Here is a 13,095-nt window from a genome sequence, read left to right on the forward strand (position 1 = left end):
TTTTTATGAACAAAGTAAAACAATCTTTAATGGCATTCCTACATAAAAGCTTTAACAAGGGAAATATTTATATATTTATTATTTTAACTCTCTTTCCAATGTCAACAAGAATCAAGAGGCAAAAGTGTACTTTTCGAAAACGAGCAGTAGTTAAGATTTATCTTGCTGACAATCAGAAGTGGTCCACATTATAGTGAAAAATCAGCAGCTCCTATTGCACACATTTAATATCAGACTGTGCACAGCACCTTGCAGATGGGTACCTTGCACGTGAAATAATAAAAATTCAATCTTCCTTTTAGCAGTCTGAAACTGACCACAAGTATACTATAAATGCTCACACAGGTTTTCAATAAATACAGCAAGATGAACAAGACTGTTAGTAGCATTTCCTTTTAAATACTGGAGTTTTAAATTGATTTTGCCCCTATGAACTATTCTGCTTTGTATTTTACTTTTCTCAACATTTTGGTAAGCACACTGCATTTCAACAATTGTTTTTCCATACTAACCTGCATCATTCATATACAGAAACAAATATATACAAAAGTGTAACTGGCAGGTACATGTGTGTGCTGGTCCTCTCTCAACTGCTGGGCATTTTATGGAAGACTTGGTCAAGCTCCAGCAAAATGGAATGCTGCAGTTTTTTTCCAACTGGACAACAGCATTTAAAGCCAAGCATTATTCTTCAGTGGTCTTCAATGCTCCACAACCAAAGTGAGGTGAACTCTAAACGATGGGATGCGCTTTTTGCAAAAAGAGCTGCTACCAGGGATAACATGAAAACCTATACAGTCTGCACAGCAGGAGAAGACATTTAACAATGTTTCCGTACTGAAACCCCCACAAATATTTACAACAGAACAAACATGTTTACAGTGGTGCAATAAGATTTTGTTAAAAACAGAAAACTGCCTGGAGACTCAGCAGAATATTTATATATATATAAAAATTAACTTTCGCTCTTGGAAGTTCTGTACCCCAACTCTGAGCTTAAAACTATGATCGGTCTTATGAAAAACCTCGAAGTTCAAGACAAGACAAATGTTAAGTATACATTATTGCCAACATAAACAACCAAAAATAATTTACATTGCTTCTTTAAGTACCTATTAAAAATAAAATATTCAGTAGCTCTCAGCGTGCAAAGGAAGCAGGAACTGATTATCCATGGTGGGGAGAGATTTACAAGGAAAAATGTTGAGTGCAGCTAGTACTCTGATCATTTCTGTGGTTAGCAGTTTATTGACCAAGGCTTCACGTTCCCTTTTCTCTCATGTTTTTAAAGACATATTGTCAGGATGAATATATTCAGTTCAGTGCAAATGTACACAACCTAGGACCTGTAGTCTTTTCGCACAGTGTGAGCCATCCAGTTCACTTTAGTAGTCCAACTTTCCCGAAGTGCCTCATCAAATTTCTGCCGAAACTGTTTGAGTGCTTCATCCTCTGTCTTTCCCAAGGCAAGTGAATCCTAAACCATAAAAGGTAAAATTAATTTTAAAAGATGTGTATGTACATTTACAATAATATACAATGACAGAGAATATGATGGCAGACCATCACCAATTCCAATTAGCCTATCTACTCCCCTATAGACCATGGTCTCCAATTTTTCCTTCATTTCCATAACACTGAGGATCCTGGGTGCCTATCCTATCCTTTCTTTTATTCTGCCACAGCTTTTGTCCAGCTACCTATATTGAGATTGTTGCAGGCATGAACATATTAAGATTATTATATTAAATAATTTTAAAGGATTTGAAACATTTAATGCTGCAGTTAGATTTCCCCTACCTCTGCTGCACCTATTTCTTCTGTTTTGGATATCAATTAAAAACAAAGCAGATGATAAACTGATAGATATTAAAGACGGTATGGGCCAACCAAAGGCCATCACACCATCCCTCCCTCCCTTCTCCCAGCAATCACTTCTGCTGATAATGAACTACATCAAACTTTACTGTAGAACTAAAATCACTTAATACTGTTTATGTCATCATTTATTATAATCCCAGACACTCCACTCACTATTGCATGCCTGCCTAGTGGTAACTACTTTGAAGGAAATGAGACTCAATTACTAGGAAAAAAAACTCTCTCAGGATCGGTCTGTTCTCTCTAGAACTCTTCATCGCTAGAAGCCAGCTCACACCTGAGTTTTCACCTTCAGGAAACATCTGAAAACTTTGCTATTTATAGCAGACTTTGGCCCTCAATCAGAACCATAATCCCAACTGGAACCCTGCAATCTCAGTCAGGGTCTCCCATGCCCAGATGAAGCTGATCAAAGGACACACTCACCACTATCATCTTCAGATTGGTGAAACTTCACTAACTGACTTGCTGCTTAGTCTCTATTTTACAACCTGCTTTTTTAATTTAAACCATGTTTGAAAACTTATACCTGTATATCTGCCCTGGAACATATTAATTTGTAAACTGAAACCTAAACCCACTGAATTTCAATGAACGCTGCCATATTTGTTGTAATATCTGCCTTATTAATTTACGCTGCCAATGAAGCTAACACTTATTTGCCTGTCTCTAGAACACAAACCTGCAACCTTGATAAATATGATTGCTGTGCCCTATATATTCTGTAAAGCTCAGTTCTGCTGTAAAATGCTTTGCACTCTGTGGCTGGAAAAGCATGACAACGTAAGACATTGCTGGGCTGAATTTTACTGCAGCATTTGGGATTTTCTGACTAGAGGAACAGCTGCAACCATACTATATACATATTTATATATATATATATTTTTTTGTTCCGCCTATTCAATTGTACTTCCATATCAGAATAAGGACTGGGACTTGGTGCCATAAGCCTTCATTCTCAACTACCTGGGGATTTCTCTCTATTTTATGCACTCTCCCCTCCCCCAACATACTTAGCCTGTTAATTGTAGTTACAGTCATGGATCAAGGGCAAGGGGCTATACATTAGCTTTCCTTCCAGAACCCTGCATCATGGGCCCTGAACACAGTGTCACCCTTAAATAATGACCACAAACACTTGTACACTGGGGGATGTCAATGTTGACTCCACAGCATCCCCAGCCAAACCAGGACCTTCTACATGGCAGTGCACTGCACTGCTACTGGGCCAGCAAGCCAGCCTCGCTGTAAAAATATTTCAAGTATTGAAAGCACTGAACCTAACTAAGGAGTAAATAGATTTTAAAGATATTGGAAGGAAATAGTCAAAAATTAATGCTTGCTCAAATGTTACAAGTGATGATAATATTTTGGATTTTTTTTTTATATAGTGCCTTATCCAGGGGCATCACATAAAAGTAAGATTATGTAAGGTAAAGATTAACGAATAAAGAATTTAATGAGGAAAAAAAGCCAGGCAAAGAGAAAGGTTTTAGTTCAGATTTAAAGCTGGAGTGATGCAAGTGTGGTGAAAGTTGATTTCAAAGAAAGGAGGTTAGGAGAGGGAAAGCGCAAAAGAAGATAGAAGTGTGTTTGCAACAAGGCTGAATAAGAAACATGTGAGAAGTAAGAGAAGAGTGCACGAGAAGGGGTGTAACGAGAGAAGAGAGGACAGATACAGTGGAGCTAAGCCAGGAATACATTTCAGGGGCAGAAGTAGGATTTTGTAAAAGGAGTAGAATCGGACAGGGAGCCAAAACAGGGGTAGCATATGAATAAGATATAGAAGAGACACAGCAGAGTCCTGAAAGACCAGAAGACGACAGAGGGGATGAAAGCAGGATGGCCATTACAGGAGCCAAAGCAAGAAAGGAAGAGTGGCTGAATGAAGATGACAGGAGTTGACAGGCAGGAGTAGAATTTTCTGATATTGTACAATTAGAAACAGTGAGGAATGGAAGGTGGATCACTTAGAACCCCAAGATTCCTAGGAGACAGAGAAAGGCAGATTGGGGTAGATTATAGACTGAGAAGATGGTGTGGAAATGTCTATAGGATCAGCAGAGAATTGCATAAGGCTCTGTTTTCACAAGATTGAGCACATCTTAGTGGAAACAACAGAGAGAGAGAGAGAGAGAGAGGCAGGGAGAGAAGACAGCAGCAGTAGCTGAAAGAAGCAGTAGCTGAAAGAAGCGATAAGAGAAACAGAATACCATCTATCTTCTGCAGTATAACAACATGAATTTCTACCTTACCAAAAATCTTTTCCGTTACATAAGGGGCATATTTCTCTATCCCACTCGGACATCTCTAACATATGTTTACATCATTTTGAATTCTATTACAGTGGCCCAAATTAACTTGTTACAGATTTTCAATTTTTTTCTAGGCTCTAGAAAACAAAACTGTGGAAAAGGGCACAGAAAATGTGGCTTGTACCTTAAGATACTGGATATCTTTAACAGAGGTGAGCTCAGGCAGCCCTGCAGTCAACATCAGTGCAAACAGAGTGATGAATAGGTTCCCATTTCGTCGTAAAATCAAGTAAGCATCTTCACAGCACTGTCGGAACCTTGGCAGGATACAAGCACATTACTTTTTTTTTTTTTTTACCATAACAGTTGTCTAGAATTTACTTTTAACTAGTGAAGGCATGGCCTAAATACATTTTTACAACTGCAAATAATATAATTTTCATTTCTTACACACCTTTCCACAAAGATGCCAAAATATGAAACAATGTTTTTGGATTACATATATATAATTTAATAAAATTAATCTACAAAAATGTAAGACATCACCTTCATGGCTCCATGACATTCCAGATACAGGACTAGAATGTAAAACAAGTTTCTACTGAAGAAAAATTCACTGCTATAGGAGCTATCAATCAATATTTTAATTTCTTCTGAAACAAATGAGGAGCAACACGAATGCCCTTAATATTTAGGTAGCAAGGAAACAAAATATAATTTGCCCATTGACGTAACCACAAAATCCTCTAGTATGATTTTTACCACAAACAGTAAGGATTGGAGAAACTTTTATTTTTTTATTTTTACTGTTATAGGAGGTAATTTTCAAAGAGTTACGTGGGAGTTGTGCACAGGGCCGGTGCTAGCTTTTTTGCTGCCCCCACACTTCATTCATTCTATGTCTTGGGCCAGCTCCTTCCAGCAACCTAAAAACTGTCACCCTCAACCCTCCGGGTTTCACCCCCTCCCCCGGATCCCAAGAGTATTAGGTGCCCTAAGCAAATCTTGCCTCCTACACTCTCCACTTACACGGTTAAAAGTTATGCATCTATAATAGATTTTGCATGAAAAAAAATATTCAAAGCGCAGTCTTCTGAGGTAAAAAAAAAAAATCTCATGAGTATTTGCATGCACTTCTTTGGTGCCAACCAGAAAATCCTACAAAAACCCCCCACTTGGAACCATATGGCATTAGGGCTACTGTAACGCGTGTTAGGTGTGGGTTTGACCCTCAGAAAGCCATCAATAAATTACAGTTACAATATAATAAACCTCCCACACCAAAACAGCACTAACAGACAGCACAAAGTAACAACCCTACACCAGGCCCTAAAACACCAATACACCTCCTAGTAGGAAAATAGAAGAAACCAAGCTGCTATAGATTCCTACATGCTAGCAGAATACTCCTCCACATCACACCTGCAGAACCTCACCAAATACAGGAAAAAGAAAGCATAAATTAGAAAAAAAACCGCAGGCAAACCTGAACAGGAAAACCGCAACAAGTCAAACTCTATGCAAGGTAACAATGAAAAACAGAAATCACCAATCCTAAGACATTAAACTCAAGAAATAGAAATACATTAATCATAATAGTATAAACATACTAATAAGAATATTTCAAAACAGCTGGTGAATGGAAGATCCAATAATTAAAAACTCAATTTATTTTAAATTTCTCAAACACCAATAAAATATTTCAAAACAGCAGACATATCAAACAGCATCCAAAAATTAAAACTAATAAAGATAAAAGAATTCACACTCTCCATACCTGGAAATTTTTTATTTCTAGTCACTCAGATTGTTGTGGATTAGTGAGCGAGAGATGCATGATTTTTCTCCTCTCTCTCTCATGGATATATATCTATACATACACATACGTTCATAAGCTCTCTCCCTCAAACACGCACATGTTCCCTCTTACGCACACATGCTCACATGCATATGCTTCCTGTCAATCACACACATGCTCACAGATGCTCCCTCCTATATATGTTCCTTACATACTCATACACACACAGGATCCCCCTCTCACATATACATACTCAGACACACACATTTGCTCACAAATGCACACATGCTCAGACACACATGAAAAGAACACCCTATGCCTCAATCTTAAGAACATAAGAAATTGCCATGCTGGGTCGACCAAGGGTCCAACAAACCAAGCATCCTGTTTCCAACAGAGGCCAAACCAGGTCACAAGAACCTGGCAATTATCCAAACACTAAGAAGATCCCATGTTACTGATGCAATTAATAGCAGTGGCTATTCCCTAAGTAAACTTGATTAATAGCCGTTAATGGACTTCTCCTCCAAGAACCTATCCAAACCTTTTTTGAACCCAGCTACACTAACTGCACTAACCACATCCTCTGGCAACAAATTCCAGAGCTTTATTGTGCGTTGAGTGAAAAAGAATTTTCTCCGATTAGTCTTAAATGTGCTACTTGCTAACTTCATGGAATGCCCCCTAGTCCTTCTATTATTCGAAAGTGTAAATAACCGAGTCACATCTACTCGTTCAAGACTTCTCATGATCTTAAAGACCTCTATCATATCTCCCCCTCAGCCGTCTCTTCTCCAAGCTGAACAGCCCTAACTTCTTCAGCCTTTCCTCATAGGGAGCTGTTCCATCCCCTTTATCATTTTGGTTGCCCTTCTCTGTACCTTCTCCATCGCAACTATATCTTTTTTGAGATGCAGCGACCGGAATTGTACACAGTATTCAAGGTGTGGTCTCACCACGGAGCGATATAGAGGCATTATGACATTTTCTGTTTTATTAACCATTCCCTTCCTAATAATTCCTAACATTGTTTGCTTTTTTGACTGCTGCAGCACACTGAGCCGACAATTTTAAAGTATTATCCACTATGATGCCTAGATCTTTTTCCTGGGTGATAGCTCCTAATATGGAACCTAACACCGTGTAACTACATCAAGGATTATTTTTCCCTATATGCAACACCTTGCACTTGTCCACATTAAATTTCATCTGCCATTTGGATGCCCAATCTTCCAGTCTTGCAAGGTCCTCTTGTAATGTATCACAGTCTGCTTGTGATTTAACTACTCTGAATAATTTTGTATCATCCGCAAATTTGTTAACCTCAATCTTTCCTGATACAAACTGAAAAATGTACTGCTCAAAAAGAAACTATTTAGAACTCTATATCATCCCTAGAGCTTGCATCGTCTCAGTGCCCTCTTTCACACACACACGCTCCCTCTTTCACAAACATGCCGCTTCTGTTCAGATGCCCACACATTCATATATGCTCAGACACCCCACCACACCCTCACACATTCCACTTCTGCTCAGATGCCTACACCCACACACTCATACATGCTCAGACACCCACCAACACTCCACTTCTGTTCAGATACCCCCCACACACATGCTCAGACACCTCCCACACCTACATACATGCTCATCCAAACCCACCTACATGCTCAATCCACTTGTGCTCAGATACCCATCCATACACACACTACTTCTGCTCACACACACATACATACATGCTCAGACACACACACTTGCTCAAATATCCACCCACACACTCCACTTCTGCTCAGACACCCACAAATAAATGCTCAGACACATACAAGCTTAGACACACACAGGATTTCTCCTGCTCATACACACACCAAGGCCTCTCCCAGAAGCCCTGGCCCTCCACTTCTTCGGCAGGGCAGGGTAGGAGCTGCCTGGTGGCTTGTTTTTCCCTCCTAGCTGCCTAGCAGTGGTCCTGCAGCTCGGGAATAGTCGTGCAGCCCTATGGCTCCTCCTCTTCGCCGAGAGGCAGGTTGGGAACCGCCACACGGCCCTAGGGCTTCTCTGCGTGGCACTGGAGATCTCTCGTCTTTGCCAAGTGGCGGATTGCGAACAGTTACGTAGTCCTATAGCTCCTCCTTCACTGCATGGCCCTCCACTGCTGCCTCATCTTCACTGCGTGGTGGATTGGGAACTGCCACATGGCCCTGCAACTCCCTCCCCTCTTTGCTGCTGCGGCCTGCGGCTCCAACTCTTCTTTGCGGTGGTGCCAGCAGCTGACAACTTGATTGTGGCCCTGAGGCTGATGCCCTGTCCAGGCTGCAGCCCTATGCAAGTGCACAGCTTGCATAGTGGGTTGCACCAACCCTGATGCATATAAAATTAGCATGTATGCATGTACTTGCTATTTTATAAACCCCAAAAATAGGCATAAACTTGCAGTGTCACACAAAAATGCTAACAATGGCAGAAAAAGACTTGAACGGTCCATCCAATCTGCCCATCCATCCAATTCATTTAGCATTATAATTCTCATTGCTTCCTCAGAGGTCCCCCATATTTATCCCATGCTTTAATTCAGATACTGATTTTGTCTCCATCACCTCTACTAGGAGGCTGTTCCACACATCCACTACCCTCTCTGTGCAAAAATATTTCCTAAGATTACTCCTGAGTCTACCCCCTTTCAACCTCATGGCATGACCCCTTGCTCTACAGCCTAACAGGGAACTAAAAAGATGGGTGGTATGGGGCATTCTGGGGTAGGTTTCAGAAGTATGCATGCAAGTTGCTATTCGGTAAGTAGCATACACAGATACGTCACTGAACTTGCTGGTATATATTTTTACACTGCTGACTGACATGTGCAATTGAAATTAGACTTGTGTCTGACGTTTTTGGGGCGGGAGGTCTGGGTGACATGCTGGGGGGATTCAGACAGTTTTGAAAACTGGGCTCAAAATATTTATTGGTAATCTATGTTTTTATTCATTTTATATTTTAATATTGTACCCCACCTTGAGCTTTTCAAGGAAAGGCAGGTTAAAAATACTTTTTTTTTTTTTTTTTTTAACTGAAACCAAACAATAGGATTGTCTACCTGCATTAATCTAGTTATGCATCAATCCCATTTTAAGCACTGTAAATTACTTCCTCATATTTGTGAAGGTACTAAGATACAATACTCCTTGACAAAGCCACAGTGAAACGCATCTCATGATTTCCTTTGTATGACAAGTCTAACCATTACTTTTTAATTGGATTGGCACAGATTTGGAGATGGGTATAGAAGAATTGCAAAGCCCTGGAATATCCTTCAAAGCATCAGCAAAATGATTTTTAAGAAGTCAAAGGTGTAGGTCACAACCAAGATCCTGCCTTGATCAGGCCAAACCTCCAAACTAGATGACTGAGCTAGGAGACAACTTATCAGGGAAGCAAGCAAGAGGCCAATGGTTACTTTGGAAGAACTACATGCGAATCAAAAAGATGAAGTACAAAACATTTAGGGGTTAATTTTCAAAAGGATTTACTTGCTTAGAACTGGGCTTCAAATGCACTTTACCTGTATTAAGTGGCCTTTTGAAAATTGCTACAATATAAGCTATTGTCAATAGGATTTTCACACATACGTGCACTTTTAGCGTGCAACTGGACTTTTGAAAATTGCTATGATAATATGTTACTTTTACGGGCGTAACTCCTTTGAAAATTACCTCCTTTTTGTAGGCAGCCTTGAAGTGGTTTCATAAGTACTAGGGGTGTGGAACCCCCCAATTTGTTTTTTTTTTGTTTCATTTCATTTTTAGTGCGCATTAATTCGCATTAATGTGCACTAAAAAACAAAATGAAAACCACAAACTGCTGCACATCCCTAATATGTCCCAACTGTTGGCACATATATGACACCACCTATTTTAAGGTTTTCTACAATAAATGTTTTTTGGCACCTCATTGTTTTGATTCAACATATATTTTGTTGAGGAGTGGTGATTTGCTCTTTTTTGAATTTTTAAAGTATGCATGTGACAACAATATCCCAAGCACTCCACTAATCTGGCCTTTATGGTAAGGTGGCAAGAAGGAAACCACCTACTCAAATCCCACTTTGAATCCCGTTTGAAGTATGCAAAGGATCACTCAGTGGATACTGTAGCCATGTGGCAAAAAGTTCTGGGATTTGAGGAAAATAAAATAGAACTTTCTGGCTTAAAAGCAAAACATTACATTTCATGCAAACCCAACAGAGCACACAGGCCAGAGAACCCCATCCCTACTGTGAGGCACGGTGGTGGCAGCATCATGTTATGAGGATGTTTCTCATTGGCAAGGACTGGGGAGCTTATCAGAATAGAAGGGACAATGAATGAAGAAAAGCATAGAAAAGTCATTGAGGGGAAAACAATGTTGCTCATTGTAAGAAAGCTGAAACTGGGACAAAAGTTCACCTTTCAGCATCACATTGACCTGAAGCACACTGGAGAGGATAAGGAAGAAAAAGATAAAAAGATGTCAAAGCCCAAACCACAATCCAATCGACAATCTGGGGGATTTCTTGAAGACTGCTGTTTATGAACATTTGAACAGAAGCTTGTAAAAAAAAAAAAAAAAAAAAAAAAAGTTCTAATATTGACAAATCTAGATGTACAAAGCTAGTGAAGACCTAGTTCAACAGACCCACACAGCTATACTTGCTGACAAAGATGCTTTCATCAAGTATTGATTTGGAATGGGGGGCGGGGCAGTGGAGACATCCAATTGTTGCACTGCAGCTTTTTTTTTTTTTTTAAATATACACATATGCTATGTCCCCCAATAAAACATCTTTGGCTCTGAAAGGCATTAAGTATGGTGTGTTGAGTGGGCTAAAAAAATCAAATTTAAATGCATGCTTCTCTGATACAACAAAATATGAAAAATATTCAAAGGGGTGTAGATTTTTATAGCCTGTGCCATGGGGCATTCCTCATGCTGCAGTAACCCCTGTGATAATAGTACTGTATGTTGTGTGATTAAGGATGCAAATGGTGGTCCCCTTATAGTTATGGAAAAAAAAAAAGATCTCCCAGTTGTGTTTATCAGCTATGACCTCCATAGCAATTTACAGCATGACACAAAAAGGCAAGCTCGTAAGGTGAAAATATCAGCTTATTTTCACATAAAACTTTACTATTGTTATTAGCATATTCCAATGGTCAACAGACAAAGCGGGACTGGTGTTTCTCACATTACACACAGACTCTAAAAGAATGCTTACCTGCCAAATTTTTCAGTGTTTCCGGTCTTTCCTTGTTGAATGACGTGAATGAAATCATAGGTAAGAATAAATGGTCCTCTCTCTCTCTTAATTTTAAATTTGGACTTGAAGTTCCCAAGAATATGTCCAAAGTCTATATGGAAGAGCTATGAAGAAAAACTTTGAAGTTAAGGTGTGAAGCATGTTTATGGCTTTTAATTTATTGAACACATATAGGTACCTAACATTACACAGAAATGATGCCAGTGAAATGTGGTGAAGAATCCACTGCCTTTCTTTTAATGGTATCACAACTACCAGAACAGAGCAGCCACCTTGAATTTTCATGCTGCTATGCCTAGACTGTTAATCTGTTGATGAAGCCTCTGCGAAAATCCTTTATCCTTCTTAGGGTACTCTGCCTTGTCTTCTTTTGATATAAAGAACATTTACATTTACTACTTGGTTCTCACATTAACTGAACAACATTTAAGAGAATAAGAGGATCTCTGCCAGCTGAGCTTAAACCTTTTAAATTCATGACTGAACTCCATGCCCGTGTTTTGATATATCTAGTACAGGAATGCTAGATTTTTCAGCTTTAGGATATTATTGAACATTTTATCTGCAGACCAAAAATTAATAATTCTGCTCCACTTGACAGATGATTACACCTTAAACACTATCAGCAATTAATAAGCTTTAATGCATGCTGCTGTGACACCTTGTTATGGTGGTCATCAAAAAATCATGCTGGGAATGTTTGATCAGCATTTTTGAGAGCAGAACTATGTTTTGGTATTCAGCTTGAAAACTAGTCAGGAGGCATTAGAGTAAGTCTGTAAAAAGCCATCACGTCCAACTTGTTTACTGAGTTCTGTATCTAACAACCAGAAAATCATATTGGGAAGGAATCAGAAAGGGGAAGAATGGTTACAGACAAGTTTCCGTTTAGTTATGTCTCATATAGGCAGTTTAACATTAATACTCTGGAATATTTTAATTGGCTCTTTCGCATACTTTTATGGTATTTTATTTTGATACAAATACATGAGATTGATTTTCTTTTTACAAATTAGTCAAGGGGTAAGCTTATTTATATTAGGAGTGAGCAAACTATGGCCAACAGGCCAACTCCAGCTTGGAGGTGGCTTTTGTTTCCAGCCCACAGTAATAACCACATATCAGACATGTGGTTGCGGCTGCAGGATGGGACCTGTATGTCAAGTCCATGGAAGAACAGAGGTAACAGCGGGACTGGCAGTGCTTAGCCAGGACAGACATGGCATGGCAGAATTCAGAGGTTAGATCCAGCAAGTACCTGGTGTTATCAGCGGCAAGGCCCGGGCTGGTTGGAGAAGCCACAGATGCTGCTGATGTGGATGAAGCCCAAAGTTGAGAAGCCAGTGCAGCTGAGGGGAGAGTGCGCCTGGGGGAGGGGGGTGAGGAGGAGAAAGGGGAGTGTGTGCTAGTGCTTGAAGGGAGGAGAGCGCAAAGAAAACAAAGGGCAAACAGGAAAGACAAAAATATAGACAAAACAAAGATCAAACTAAGGGGAAAAAACCCCCCCCCTCTAAAAATAAGCAGAAAAGTGAAAAATATTCTCTGGCTCCTAGGCATTTTTGGTTGTTCCCCTGGGATCAATTGTAGCTGAGCAGACAATCTCAGCAATAAAATTTGAACAGTGTGGTAGCATTTGGAAGAGATCCGGCTACAGTGCAGCCACAGCTGGACCCTTCCTGCCTCCCACATCCCTAAAAGGCAAAAGCCACTATTGGCCCTTGGAGAGGAAAAAGTTTGCTCACCCCTGATTTACAATTGGTACTGATACACATATATAAAGGATTTAGTTGTACTTTAGAATATTCAGCTAATATACAAAATTTTCAAAGCCATTTACCCAAATAAAATAGCCTTGTTGAAAACAATCCCTCTGA

General features: G+C 39.6%; 1 protein-coding gene across 5 annotated transcripts in view; it reads right to left on the reverse strand.

Moving 5' to 3' along the window:
• The window catches only part of PIK3CB (phosphatidylinositol-4,5-bisphosphate 3-kinase catalytic subunit beta), a 430,104-nt gene continuing 417,009 nt past the window's right edge, over positions 1–13,095 (reverse strand). For all 5 annotated transcript variants that reach the window (XM_029615666.1, XM_029615665.1, XM_029615663.1 and 2 more), the window contains 3 exons: positions 11,180–11,325; positions 4,321–4,453; positions 1–1,477 (listed from right to left, as the gene is read on the reverse strand). In XM_029615666.1, coding sequence (XP_029471526.1) covers positions 1,340–1,477; positions 4,321–4,453; positions 11,180–11,325 — 417 coding nt within the window. In that variant the 3' untranslated portion in view covers positions 1–1,339. The remainder of the gene's footprint in view (positions 1,478–4,320; positions 4,454–11,179; positions 11,326–13,095) is intronic.

This window comes from Rhinatrema bivittatum, chromosome 9, assembly GCF_901001135.1.
Source record: "Rhinatrema bivittatum chromosome 9, aRhiBiv1.1, whole genome shotgun sequence".
Taxonomy (NCBI): Eukaryota; Metazoa; Chordata; class Amphibia; order Gymnophiona; family Rhinatrematidae; genus Rhinatrema; species Rhinatrema bivittatum.